This window comes from Cherax quadricarinatus, chromosome 34, assembly GCF_038502225.1.
Source record: "Cherax quadricarinatus isolate ZL_2023a chromosome 34, ASM3850222v1, whole genome shotgun sequence".
NCBI lineage: Eukaryota > Metazoa > Arthropoda > Malacostraca > Decapoda > Parastacidae > Cherax > Cherax quadricarinatus.
The window spans coordinates 894483-909927 of NC_091325.1; the positions used below are offsets into that span (position 1 = coordinate 894483).

Here is a 15445-nt window from a genome sequence, read left to right on the forward strand (position 1 = left end):
GTACTTAAATATTGCAACTGTACTTAAATATTGTCAGTGTACTTTAATATTGCCACTGTACTGAAATATTGCAACTGTACTGAAATATTACCACTGTACTTTAATATTGCCACTGTACTGAAATATTGCCACTGTACTTATATATTGCCACTGTACTTAAATATTGTCAGTGTACTTAAATCTTGCTGCTGTACTTATAAATAACAAAAAAAGGCATAATACCGTGACTGGAACGGTACACAAATAACCTGCACATAGAAGAGAGGAGCTTATGACGACGTTTCGGTCTGAGTCAGACCAAAATGTAGTCATAAGCTCCTCTCTTCTATGTGGGGGTTATTTGTGTACTGTACTTATATATTGCTACTGTACTTAAAAATTACCACTGTACTAAAATATTGTCACTGTACTTAAATATTGCCACTGTATTTAAATATTGTCAGTGTACTCTTTACTTTGCAGCTCTTGGACCTTGGGTTTGAAGAAGAGAGAATTGTGGATGCCCTTCTGAAACACGACAATGACCGAGACAAAGCCTTAGAAGAACTCATAGCTTAGGAGTTGGTTGGCATCATCCTGCATTACCAGGATGTGGTGAGAAAGAGGAGCAATATTTTAATATCGTATTGTAACTGCATATGTCTTGGACTCCAAATGTATTTCATAAAATTTAATACCATGTTAGTAGGGATGAGGTGTTTTATTTTTTACAAGATTATAATTTTTAGACAAAGAATTCAGCTCTTGTGATTCTTGTGCTTTTATAAAGAAGCAGTTATAAAATGTAGAGACCTTTTACTGTTTATTTAGAATACCATTAAGTATCTGATCTTCTAGACTTGCATTCACATAACTTGTGTCTGAATTGTGGACACAAAAATGCGACTTCTAAAGAATAACATTAATACAGTACTGTATATAAGGTTAAAGACTTTTCTACATATGCCTGTAAATTTAAGAAATACTCTTGGCACCATAGGCAGTAATTTGTAGACAGAAATTTTTGACTCATTGTTTGAGATGTCCAATGGCTATGTTGGCTTGTAGGTTGCAAAAATCAACAGCTTGGCTGACCAATTAGTTTTTAGAGAATCTTGGCCTCGAAGAGAGCCATGAGAGTGGAATAATACTCAAAAATCATCTATAGATGATCCCCAGGTAGAGTCATGGACAAAGATCCTCTTAAAACACTGAATTGCTGGGACAGTTTAGGGCTCACTACAGCTTCAAATAAACTCATATCAGGAGTTTTGATCTAGACTGAGCACTGTAAATGATGTATACAGTAGGATAACAAATTTTCTGCCATATCTTCTCCACTTATTGTGTGGCTGTTTTTCCTTGAGTAATATAAATTTATTGCAGAACATATCAGAACTTATGTGGGCATTTTAGTATGTTTTCAACAAGAGAAGTGTGCTTAAAAAAAAGTGTACTACTATACATAACTTTTCTTATTTCAGAATACTCTGAGGCAGTTTTAAAGTTTATATTTGATATGATTGATTATAGCCTTTATAATTTATAAGAATTTCACATTTATCGTTGTGTTTGTTTCTACAGTTGGCTTAACTAAGGAGGAAAAGGAAACTAGCTGCCAGCATAATAGAAAGGACAACAGTGACACTCATCTTTTGACCAATGTCAATACAGGTGATAATTGTATGTGCTCGCTCTTCATTTGAGAAAGAGATGACTGTAGAGAACTGCACATTCAGTCCTAGTCTCCTGAGTACTTGTGAGTTTTGACACAGTTTAATATAAAGTACAGTGGAACCCTAACTTATGAGTTTAATCCGTTCCAGGAGCTAGCTCATAACTCAGTTTACTTGTATATCAAATTAATTTTCCTCATTTAAATTAACTGAAAAGCCATTAATTCGTTCCTGCACTCTGGAGAGACGAGATAAATTACTGTATGGCTTATTTATCAATCACATTTCATCTAATATGACATAATAAACAATGTAATTAACACGGAAACATGATATATACTCTAGAATGAATAAAATATGCCGTAATATAGTGGCAGAGGCAGCAGCGGAAGCGTCCGCCATTTCCTGTCCAATTTGACTGTATAGTATCTTCCCATGCTGTTATTGTAAGAGAAAACGGAGTATTTTTGAGGGTAACTGCAGTAGATCACTAGTTTTCTGAGGAAAACACTGAATTTTTTTTTTTTTTCAACAAGTCGGCCATCTCCCACCGAGGCAGGGTGAAAATATCGTATATAAATAATTAATAAATCATAATACACTTATTACAACCCAGGAATCCAAATGGCCTGTTATCCCGGGTGTAATGGGAGCAAAATAAACACAGCAGAAAAAGTTTAGACTTATATTATCCTTCACCAATTTAGAACAGCAATATGTACACTATGTACAGTGATAAGTATAGTGCACTCCACGGTAAGCAAGGCAGAAATAGAAGCCACAAGATAGCAGACCGTGCTTCAACCAGCTCTAGAATGGGAATGACAAGGGCAGACAGGAGAGCGGTACCCACATATCCTCTGCGATTGCCAAAACCATCTTCTTATTGGCTAGAACCTGGTCACTAGTTGAACGACGGGGCCCCATCATCAACTCTTAGCAACCTGGTTCGCTGGTTGGGGGAGATAGCCTGTAAATGAGGGTGTGTACATGCGCCGAATAAAGGTTACGTACTCTTTGCATGCCACAACACTACAGAATGTAAAGAAATGATAAACTGTTTATATAAAGTGTATGTGTACTTACACACTGAACATAACTGATACAATTTGTTTGTTTAATCACTGAACATAACTGATATTTTATCTCCTGCAAGCTGCTTCTCTCTCAACCACGTCAGCAGCAGCTTCTCCATCTTTTCATGGAGAGAGGTCCGCAGCTTAGACGTTATTGTAAAACCCTTGCGTGGCGCTATAGCGTTTATCGACTCCTGCTCCTTTAGCACCGTACATATAGTAGATTAATAAGTTGAGGAAGCCTAGGGAACAAATGGATTTGACAGTTAAAAATAGGAGAGGAGAGTTATTAAGTAGAGAGTTAGAGGTATCGGGAAGATGCAGGGATTATTTTGAGGAATTGTTAAATGTTGATGAAGATAGGGAAGCTGTGATTTCATGTATAGGGCAAGGAGGAATAACATCTTGTAGGAGTGAGGGAGAGCCAGATGTGAGTGTGGGGGAAGTTCATGAAACAGTGGGTAGAATGAAAGAGGGTAAGGCAGCTGGGATTGATGGGATTAAGATAGAAATGTTAAAAGCAGGTGGGCATATAGTTTTGGAGTGGTTGGTGCTATTATTTAATAAGTGTATGGAAGAGGGTAAGGTAACTAGGGATTGGCAGAGAGCATGCATAGTTCCTTTGTATAAAGGCAAAGGGGATAAAAGAGAGCGGTATTTATGGATTTGGAAAAGGCATATGACAGGGTGGATAGAGGGGCAATGTGGCAGATGTTGCAGGTGTATGGTATAGGAGGTAGGTTACTGAAAGCAGTGAAGAGTTTTTATGAGGATAGTGAGGCTCAGGTGAGAGTATGTAGGAGAGAGGGAGATTATTTCCCAGTAAAAGTAGGCCTTAAACAAGAATGCGTGATGTCACCGTGGTTGTTCAATATATTTATATATGGGGTTGTAAGAAGTGACTGTGAGGGTCTTGGCAAGAGGTGTGGAGTTAAAAGATAAAGAATCAAACACAAAGTGGGAGTTGTCACAGTTGCTCTTTGCTGATGACACTGTGCTTTTGGGGGATTCTGAAGAGAAGTTACAGAGGTTGGTGGATGAATTTGGTAAGGTATGTAAGAGAAGAAAATTAAAAGTGAATATAGGAAAGAGTAAGGTGATGAGGATAACAAAAAGATTAGGTGATGAAAGTTTGGATATCAGATTGGAGGGAGAGAGTATGGAGGAGGTGAATGTATTCAGATATTTAGGAGTGGATGTGTCAGCAGATGGGTCTATGAAGGATGAGGTGAATCATGGAATTGATGAGGGGAAAAGGGTGAGTGGTGCACCTAGGAGTCTGTGGAGACAAAGAGGGAAATGTATGAGAGTATAGTTGTACTCACACTCTTGTATGGATGTAAAGCATGGGTGATGAATGTTGCAATGAAGAGAAGGCTAGAGGCAGTGGAGATGTCATGTCTGAGGGCAGTGTGTGGCATGAATATAATGCAGAAAATTTGTAGTTTGGAAATTAGGAGAAGGTGTGGGATTACCAAAACTATTATCCAGAGGGCTGAGGAGGAGTTGTTGAGGTGGTTCAGACATGTAGAGAGAATGGAACAAAACAGAATGACTTCGAGAGTGTATAAGTCTGTAGTGGAGGGAAGGTGGGGTAGGGGTCGGCCTAGAAAGGGGTGGAGGGAGGGGGTAAAGGAGGTTTTGTGTGTAAGCGGCTTGGACTTCCAGCAAGCGTGCATGAGCGTAGTTGATAGAAGTGAATGGAGACAAATGGTGTTTAATACTTGACATGCTGTTGGAGTGTGAGCAAAGTAACATTTATGAAGGGTTTCAGGGAAACCGGCAGGCCGGACTTGAGTCCTGGAGATGGGAAGTATAGTGTCTGCACCCTGAAGGAGGGGTGTTAATGTTGCAGTTTTATAACTGTAGTGTAAAGCACCCCTCTGGCAAGACAGTGATGGAGTGAATGATGATGAAAGTTATTCTTTTTCGGGCCACCCTGCCTTGGTGGGAATCAGCTGATGTGTTAATAAAAATAATAATATGGTAGATGTACTGCGCTGGTATTGTCTGGCTAAATCCACAACTCGTGCACCTTGCATATGTTTATCTATGATTTCCTGAGTTAATTCCATGGAAATCATTGTCTTTTTCTTCTCAGCACTGTCCTTTGCACTTACTTTCTTAGGACCCATGGTTAGAAAAGTGAAATTTGGCCAAATGACTATCAAAATTGTAAGCAAAGCATAGAGAACTGCTTTGACAGTGATGTAAACATGTGTACTGCCAACTAGTGGCAGCATTCTGAATTATTATTATGTACGTATTATGTACATTATTTTTTTTTTTCCAACAAACCGGCAGTATCCCACCAAGGCAGGGTGGCCCAAAAAGAAAAACGAAAGTTTCTCTTTTTAAATTTAGTAATTTATATGGGAGAAGGGGTTACTAGCCCCTTGCTCCCGGCATTTTAGTCGCCTCTTACAACACGCATGGCTTACGGAGGAAGAATTCTGTTCCACTTCCCCATGGAGATAAGAGGAAATAAACAACAACAAGAACTAGAAAGAAAATAGAAGAAAACCCAGAGGGATGTGTATACATACATATATATGCTTGTACATGCATGTGTAGTGTGACCTAAGTGTAAGTAGAAGTAGCAAGACGTACCTGAAATCTTGCATGTTTATGAGAAGACAGAAAAAAGGACACCAGCAATCCTACCATCATGTAAAACAATTGCAGGCTTTCGTTTTACACTCACTTGGCAGGACGGTAGTACCTCCCTGGGCGGTTGCTGTCTACCAACCTACTACCTAGAATGTACATTATTATTATTATTAATTTAGGGAACTGAAGCTCTATTGTTATTATAATTATTATTATTAACTTAGGGAACTAGAGCACATATCCAATTCCCTAGATCAAGATACCTTCACCAGCATGTTATAATAATACATTATTATAACGAGAGCTTCAGAACGAAGTCAACTCAGTGCACTGTTTACCTAGCTGTGGGAGCAGTTCTCTCCTGCTTTTCTTACATTTTTGACAGTCATTTGGCCAAATTTTGCTTTTCCAACCATGAGTCCTAAGAAAGTAAGTATAAATGACAGTGCTGATAAGAAAAAAAGGATGATTTCCATGGAATTAAAACATGAAATCGTAGATAAGCAAGAGAGGTGTCCAGGTTTTGGGTTAAGGGGGAAGTGGGGGGGAGCTAGCTCGTAACTCAAATGTTGACTCGTAACTCAGAGCAAAAAATCGACCCAGGGACGGCTCATATCTCAAAAAACTCATACGTTGGGACACTCGTAAGTCAGGGTTCCACTGTATTCAGAATCATTAAAAAATTATTATACAGATTGTTAGGTACGCTATTTTCTATTACCTCTTTTCATTTGTTTTCCAATACTTCAATACTGCAGAAAATAGTAAATATGCATTTTTTTTTTTTAACATGCTGGCTGTCTCCCACCAAGGCAGGGTGACCTGAAAAAGAAACACTTTCACCATTATTCACACTATCACTGTCTTGCCAGAGGTACAATAGTTTAGATGTCACTCTAAACAGCATATATAACCAAACCCCTCCTTTAGAGTGCAGGAACAGTACTTCCCATCTCCAGAACTCAAGTCCAGCAAACTGTTTTTCCTGAATCTCTTCACAAAATATTACCCTGCTCACATATAAACCAAATACATGTATATACACATCATGCAGGGACAAAGGTAGAAATTTACCAGAGGAAACTGAACCACTACCTTCAACAAGTGCCAGAGGAGCCTGGTTGTGATGGTTATGCAGGACTGTGGGCTGTTAGCAGCAACAGCCTTCTTGATCAGGCAGTTAGGAGGTGCACCTAACCTCAGGTCAGACTGTGTGGATACAGTCCTTGAGACAAGTAACTGGTATGTCAGTGTTCACTATTGCTTACATAATGCTACTGCTTGAATATGTGGTTCCAATACAAACATCTCACTTTGCCATGAAACTAGTACTAGATGAGACTGGTATTAGAGCTGAGAAGCAAGACTAGTACTAAAGCTGAAAAGGAAAAGCCATGAGGAAAGACTTGTGAACTTGACCTTGTGACCTGGAGGAAAGTACTGATCAAGAAGACGTATGATATAAAGTAAAAATTATTTTATAGTTATGGATAGGTTGTTTGATACAGGAAGATCATTCATGGGAAGAAAATGAAGTTGAACCTCATGGGGATCAAAGAGGTTAGGAGAGGATACATTTTGCAAGACAAGCTTTTATTGGGACAATGTTTGGTTCTTAAAATCTTGATAGAGCTTAACAAATCCACATATTGTCAAAATTAAATCATATTCTGCAGTGTCTTTTCTTTATTACTGCCAGCAGCATGCCATTTGCTTCAGTTAAAGAGGTGTTTAGAAAGTATTTTTATATATGTTAAGAACAGTAAATAAAGGGATATGCATAAGAGAATAATATAATAAGCAAACACAGGAATAACCAAGGATTTCCACACTTCAGCAACAATCACGATGACGATCTAAGATTTAGTAAGTGGGACAAATGAGTACCCAGGTCTCCATATACAGAATCAAAAGTACGTGCAGTACCAGAGCTAAATCATATCATGTAGTTGAAACCTGAGTTATTTCCTGGTGGTGGATTTAAACTAGCAATTTCTGCTAGTTATATACACTTAGACAAACTTGCAGCTGTACTATGAACTCAGCTAGCAATACAAAAACAAAACTCCTGAAAGTTTCCAGGTATACCATCACACTGGTGCCACAGCTGTTAGTCTTGAGCTATAAGTGAAGACTGTATGAGCTATATCTCTTGTATCTTATGCAACTTGAAATGAGAAGGAATATGATCATAACATTCAAAATACTCTAGTCAGTGTAGAGAAGAGGAGGAGTTACAAATAAAGCAGATTACAGTAGATACTGTGCAGAGATGAGAGATTTTGTAAATGAAATTCTTTACTGGAGGAGATGTATACCTAAAGGTAGGTAGGTGTGTGTGTGTGTGTGTGTGTGTGTGTGTGTGTGTGTGTGTGTGTGTGTGTACTCACTTAGTTACTCACCTAGTTGAGGTTGCAGGGGTCGAGTCCAAGCTCCTGGCCCCGCCTCTTCACTGGTCGCTACTAGGTCACTCTCCCTGAACCATGAGCTTTATCGTACCTCTGTGTGTGTGTGTGTGTGTACTCACCTAGTTGTACTCACCTAGTTGAGGTTGCGGGGGTCGAGTCCGAGCTCCTGGCCCCGCCTCTTCACTGATCGCTACTAGGTCACTCTCCCTGAGCCGTGAGCTTTATCATACCTCTGCTTAAAGCTATGTATGGATCCTGCCTCCACTACATCGCTTCCCAAACTATTCCACTTACTGACTACTCTGTGGCTGAAGAAATACTTCCTAACATCCCTGTGATTCATCTGTGTCTTCAGCTTCCAACTGTGTCCCCTTGTTACTGTGTCCAATCTCTGGAACATCCTGTCTTTGTCCACCTTGTCAATTCCTCTCAGTATTTTGTAAGTCGTTATCATGTCCCCCCTATCTCTCCTGTCCTCCAGTGTCGTCAGGTTGATTTCCCTTAACCTCTCCTCGTAGGACATACCTCTTAGCTCTGGGACTAGTCTTGTTGCAAACCTTTGCACTTTCTCTAGTTTCTTCACGTGCTTGGCTAGGTGTGGGTTCCAAACTGGTGCCGCATACTCCAATATGGGCCTAACGTACACGGTGTACAGGGTCCTGAATGATTCCTTATTAAGATGTCGGAATGCTGTTCTGAGGTTTGCTAGGCGCCCATATGCTGCAGCAGTTATTTGGTTGATGTGCGCTTCAGGAGATGTGCCTGGTGTTATACTCACCCCAAGATCTTTTTCCTTGAGTGAGGTTTGTAGTCTCTGACCCCCTAGACTGTACTCCGTCTGCGGCCTTCTTTGCCCTTCCCCAATCTTCATGACTTTGCACTTGGTGGGATTGAACTCCAGGAGCCAATTGCTGGACCAGGTCTGCAGCCTGTCCAGATCCCTTTGTAGTTCTGCCTGGTCTTCGATCGAGTGAATTCTTCTCATCAACTTCACGTCATCTGCAAACAGGGACACCTCAGAGTCTATTCCTTCCGTCATGTCGTTCACAAATAACAGAAACAGCACTGGTCCTAGGACTGACCCCTGCGGGACCCCGCTGGTCACAGGTGCCCACTCTGACACCTCGCCACGTACCATGACTCGCTGCTGTCTTCCTGACAAGTATTCCCTGATCCATTGTAGTGCCTTCCCTGTTATCCCTGCTTGGTCCTCCAGTTTTTGCACCAATCTCTTGTGTGGAACTGTGTCAAACGCCTTCTTGCAGTCCAAGAAGGCGTTTGACACAGTTCCACACAAGAGATTGGTGCAAAAACTGGAGGACCAAGCAGGGATAACAGGGAAGGCGTGTGTGTGTGTGTGTGTGTGTGTGTGTGTGTGTGTGTGTGTGTGTGTGTGTGTGTGTGTGTGTGTGTGTGTGTGTGTGTGTGTGTGTGTGTGTACTCGCCTAATTGTACTCACCTAATTGTGGTTGCAGGGGTCGAGACTCAGCTCCTGGCCCCGCCTCTTCACTGATCGCTACTGGATCCTCTCTCTCTCTGCTTCCTGAGCTTTGTCATACCTCTTCTTAAAACTATGTATGGTTCCTGCCTCCACTACTTCACTTGCTAGGCTATTCCACTTGCTGACAACTCTATGACTGAAGAAATACTTCCTAACGTCCCTGTGACTCGTCTGAGTCTTCAGCTTCCAGTTGTGACCCCTTGTCCCTGTGTCCCCTCTCTGGAACATCCTATCTCTGTCCACCTTGTCTATTCCCCGCAGTATCTTGTATGTCGTTATCATGTCTCCCCTGACCCTTCTGTCCTCCAGTGTCGTCAGTCCGATTTCCCTTAACCTTTCCTCGTACGACATTCCCTTGAGCTCTGGGACTAGCCTTGTTGCAAACCTTTGTACTTTCTCTAACTTCTTGACGTGCTTGACCAGGTGTGGGTTCCAGACTGGTGCTGCATACTCCAGTATGGGCCTAACATACACAGTGTACAGTGTCTTGAACGATTCCTTATTGAGGTATCGGAACGCTATTCTCAGGTTTGCCAGGCGCCCGTATGCTGCAGCGGTTATTTGGTTGATGTGTGCCTCCGGTGATGTACTCGGTGTTATGGTCACCCCAAGGTCTTTCTCCCTGAGTGAGGTCTGTAGTCTTTGTCCACCTAGCCTATATTCTGTCTGCGGTCTTCTTTGCCCCTCCCCAATCTTCATGACTTTGCATTTGGCTGGATTGAATTCGAGGAGCCAGTTACTGGACCACATGTCCAGCCTCTCCAGGTCTCTTTGCAGTCCTGCCTCATCCTCGTCCGATTTAATTCTTCTCATCAACTTCACATCATCTGCGAACAGGGACACTTCAGAGTCTATTCCTTCCATCATGTCGTTCACATATATCAAAAATAGCACTGGTCCTAGAACTGACCCCTGTGGGACCCCGCTCGTAACAGGCGCCCACTGTGATACCTCTTCACGTACCATGACTCGTTGCTGCCTCCCTGTCAGGTATTCCCTTATCCATTGCAGTGCCCTTCCTTTTATGTGTGCCTGATCCTCCAGCTTCTGCACTAATCTCTTGTGGGGAACTGTGTCAAAGGCCTTCCTGCAGTCTAGGAAAACGCAATCTACCCAACCCTCTCTCTCGTGTCTTACTTCTGTTACCTTGTCATAAAACTCCAGGAGGTTTGTGATACAAGATTTGCCTTCCATGTGTGTGTGTGTGTGTGTGTGTGTGTCTGTCTGTCTGTCTGTCTGTCTGTCTGTCTGTCTCTTCTTCTTTCAACAAACCGGCAGTATCCCACCAAGGCAGGGTGGCCCAAAAAGAAAAAGAAAAGTTTCTCTTTTTAAATTTAGTAATTTATATGGGAGAAGGGGTTACTAGCCCCTTGCTCCCGGCATTTTAGTCGCCTCTTACAACACGCATGGCTTACGGAGGAAGAATTCTGTTCCACTTCCCCATGGAGGTAAGAGGAAATAAACAAGAACAAGAACTAGAAAGAAAATAGCAGAAAATCCAAAGGGGTGTGTGTATATAGTATATGCTTGTACATGCATGTGTAGTGTGACCTAAGTGTAAGTAGAAGTAGCAAGACGTACCTGAAATCTTGCATGTTCATGAGACAGAAAAAAGGACACTAGCAATCCTACTATCATGTAAAACAATTACAGGCTTTTGTTTTACACTCACTTGGCAGGACGGTAGTACCTCCCTGGGCGGTTGCTGTCTACCAACCTACTACCTAAAGTACAGTATGTATGTATGTATGTATGTGTATATATATATATATATATATATATATATATATATATATATATATATATATATATATATATATATATATATATATATATATATATATATATATATATACATTATATATATATATATATTATATATATATATATATATATATATATATATATATATATAATATATATATATATATATATATATATATATCTTTCTTTCTTTCAACAAACCGGCCGTATCCCACCGAGGCAGGGTGGCCCAAAAGGAAAAACGAAAGTTTCTCCTTTTACATTTAGTAATATATACAGGAGAAGGGGTTACTAGCCCCTTGCTCCCGGCATTTTAGTCGCCTCTTACAACACGCATGGCTTACGGAGGAAGAATTCTGTTCCACTTCCCCATGGAGGTAAGAGGAAATAAACAAGAACAAGAACTAGAAAGAAAATAGAAGAAAACCCAGAGGGATGTGTATACATACATATATATGCTTGTACATGCATGTGTAGTGTGACCTAAGTGTAAGTAGAAGTAGCAAGACGTACCTGAAATCTTGCATGTTTATGAGAAGACAGAAAAAAGGACACCAGCAATCCTACCATCATGTAAAACAATTGCAGGCTTTCGTTTTACACTCACTTGGCAGGACGGTAGTACCTCCCTGGGCGGTTGCTGTCTACCAACCTACTACCTAGAATGTACATTATTATTATTATTAATTTAGGGAACTGAAGCTCTATTGTTATTATAATTATTATTATTAACTTAGGGAACTAGAGCACATATCCAATTCCCTAGATCAAGATACCTTCACCAGCATGTTATAATAATACATTATTATAACGAGAGCTTCAGAACGAAGTCAACTCAGTGCACTGTTTACCTAGCTGTGGGAGCAGTTCTCTCCTGCTTTTCTTACATTTTTGACAGTCATTTGGCCAAATTTTGCTTTTCCAACCATGAGTCCTAAGAAAGTAAGTATAAATGACAGTGCTGATAAGAAAAAAAGGATGATTTCCATGGAATTAAAACATGAAATCGTAGATAAGCAAGAGAGGTGTCCAGGTTTTGGGTTAAGGGGGAAGTGGGGGGGAGCTAGCTCGTAACTCAAATGTTGACTCGTAACTCAGAGCAAAAAATCGACCCAGGGACGGCTCATATCTCAAAAAACTCATACGTTGGGACACTCGTAAGTCAGGGTTCCACTGTATTCAGAATCATTAAAAAATTATTATACAGATTGTTAGGTACGCTATTTTCTATTACCTCTTTTCATTTGTTTTCCAATACTTCAATACTGCAGAAAATAGTAAATATGCATTTTTTTTTTTTAACATGCTGGCTGTCTCCCACCAAGGCAGGGTGACCTGAAAAAGAAACACTTTCACCATTATTCACACTATCACTGTCTTGCCAGAGGTACAATAGTTTAGATGTCACTCTAAACAGCATATATAACCAAACCCCTCCTTTAGAGTGCAGGAACAGTACTTCCCATCTCCAGAACTCAAGTCCAGCAAACTGTTTTTCCTGAATCTCTTCACAAAATATTACCCTGCTCACATATAAACCAAATACATGTATATACACATCATGCAGGGACAAAGGTAGAAATTTACCAGAGGAAACTGAACCACTACCTTCAACAAGTGCCAGAGGAGCCTGGTTGTGATGGTTATGCAGGACTGTGGGCTGTTAGCAGCAACAGCCTTCTTGATCAGGCAGTTAGGAGGTGCACCTAACCTCAGGTCAGACTGTGTGGATACAGTCCTTGAGACAAGTAACTGGTATGTCAGTGTTCACTATTGCTTACATAATGCTACTGCTTGAATATGTGGTTCCAATACAAACATCTCACTTTGCCATGAAACTAGTACTAGATGAGACTGGTATTAGAGCTGAGAAGCAAGACTAGTACTAAAGCTGAAAAGGAAAAGCCATGAGGAAAGACTTGTGAACTTGACCTTGTGACCTGGAGGAAAGTACTGATCAAGAAGACGTATGATATAAAGTAAAAATTATTTTATAGTTATGGATAGGTTGTTTGATACAGGAAGATCATTCATGGGAAGAAAATGAAGTTGAACCTCATGGGGATCAAAGAGGTTAGGAGAGGATACATTTTGCAAGACAAGCTTTTATTGGGACAATGTTTGGTTCTTAAAATCTTGATAGAGCTTAACAAATCCACATATTGTCAAAATTAAATCATATTCTGCAGTGTCTTTTCTTTATTACTGCCAGCAGCATGCCATTTGCTTCAGTTAAAGAGGTGTTTAGAAAGTATTTTTATATATGTTAAGAACAGTAAATAAAGGGATATGCATAAGAGAATAATATAATAAGCAAACACAGGAATAACCAAGGATTTCCACACTTCAGCAACAATCACGATGACGATCTAAGATTTAGTAAGTGGGACAAATGAGTACCCAGGTCTCCATATACAGAATCAAAAGTACGTGCAGTACCAGAGCTAAATCATATCATGTAGTTGAAACCTGAGTTATTTCCTGGTGGTGGATTTAAACTAGCAATTTCTGCTAGTTATATACACTTAGACAAACTTGCAGCTGTACTATGAACTCAGCTAGCAATACAAAAACAAAACTCCTGAAAGTTTCCAGGTATACCATCACACTGGTGCCACAGCTGTTAGTCTTGAGCTATAAGTGAAGACTGTATGAGCTATATCTCTTGTATCTTATGCAACTTGAAATGAGAAGGAATATGATCATAACATTCAAAATACTCTAGTCAGTGTAGAGAAGAGGAGGAGTTACAAATAAAGCAGATTACAGTAGATACTGTGCAGAGATGAGAGATTTTGTAAATGAAATTCTTTACTGGAGGAGATGTATACCTAAAGGTAGGTAGGTGTGTGTGTGTGTGTGTGTGTGTGTGTGTGTGTGTGTGTGTGTGTGTGTGTACTCACTTAGTTACTCACCTAGTTGAGGTTGCAGGGGTCGAGTCCAAGCTCCTGGCCCCGCCTCTTCACTGGTCGCTACTAGGTCACTCTCCCTGAACCATGAGCTTTATCGTACCTCTGTGTGTGTGTGTGTGTGTACTCACCTAGTTGTACTCACCTAGTTGAGGTTGCGGGGGTCGAGTCCGAGCTCCTGGCCCCGCCTCTTCACTGATCGCTACTAGGTCACTCTCCCTGAGCCGTGAGCTTTATCATACCTCTGCTTAAAGCTATGTATGGATCCTGCCTCCACTACATCGCTTCCCAAACTATTCCACTTACTGACTACTCTGTGGCTGAAGAAATACTTCCTAACATCCCTGTGATTCATCTGTGTCTTCAGCTTCCAACTGTGTCCCCTTGTTACTGTGTCCAATCTCTGGAACATCCTGTCTTTGTCCACCTTGTCAATTCCTCTCAGTATTTTGTAAGTCGTTATCATGTCCCCCCTATCTCTCCTGTCCTCCAGTGTCGTCAGGTTGATTTCCCTTAACCTCTCCTCGTAGGACATACCTCTTAGCTCTGGGACTAGTCTTGTTGCAAACCTTTGCACTTTCTCTAGTTTCTTCACGTGCTTGGCTAGGTGTGGGTTCCAAACTGGTGCCGCATACTCCAATATGGGCCTAACGTACACGGTGTACAGGGTCCTGAATGATTCCTTATTAAGATGTCGGAATGCTGTTCTGAGGTTTGCTAGGCGCCCATATGCTGCAGCAGTTATTTGGTTGATGTGCGCTTCAGGAGATGTGCCTGGTGTTATACTCACCCCAAGATCTTTTTCCTTGAGTGAGGTTTGTAGTCTCTGACCCCCTAGACTGTACTCCGTCTGCGGCCTTCTTTGCCCTTCCCCAATCTTCATGACTTTGCACTTGGTGGGATTGAACTCCAGGAGCCAATTGCTGGACCAGGTCTGCAGCCTGTCCAGATCCCTTTGTAGTTCTGCCTGGTCTTCGATCGAGTGAATTCTTCTCATCAACTTCACGTCATCTGCAAACAGGGACACCTCAGAGTCTATTCCTTCCGTCATGTCGTTCACAAATAACAGAAACAGCACTGGTCCTAGGACTGACCCCTGCGGGACCCCGCTGGTCACAGGTGCCCACTCTGACACCTCGCCACGTACCATGACTCGCTGCTGTCTTCCTGACAAGTATTCCCTGATCCATTGTAGTGCCTTCCCTGTTATCCCTGCTTGGTCCTCCAGTTTTTGCACCAATCTCTTGTGTGGAACTGTGTCAAACGCCTTCTTGCAGTCCAAGAAGGCGTTTGACACAGTTCCACACAAGAGATTGGTGCAAAAACTGGAGGACCAAGCAGGGATAACAGGGAAGGCGTGTGTGTGTGTGTGTGTGTGTGTGTGTGTGTGTGTGTGTGTGTGTGTGTGTGTGTGTGTGTGTGTGTGTGTGTGTGTGTGTGTGTGTGTGTACTCGCCTAATTGTACTCACCTAATTGTGGTTGCAGGGGTCGAGACTCAGCTCCTGGCCCCGCCTCTTCACTG

The 15445-nt window shown here is 41.4% G+C and overlaps 1 protein-coding gene across 2 annotated transcripts in view; it reads left to right on the top strand.

The window, feature by feature from the left end:
* LOC128693710 (ubiquitin-associated protein 1) overlaps nucleotides 1–15445 on the top strand; it is a 57829-nt gene that overhangs the window by 28174 nt on the left and 14210 nt on the right. Inside the window, exons 6-7 of one of the 2 annotated variants that reach the window (XR_011392750.1) lie at nucleotides 463–594; nucleotides 1564–1738. Coding sequence is in view for 1 of the 2 variants with exons in the window: in XM_053783533.2 (XP_053639508.2) it covers nucleotides 463–558 (96 nt within the window). In the remaining variant the exon portion in view is untranslated. Of the gene's footprint in view, nucleotides 1–462; nucleotides 595–1563; nucleotides 8055–15445 lie in introns of those variants that run through there. The other variant, XM_053783533.2, reaches the window with a different exon arrangement.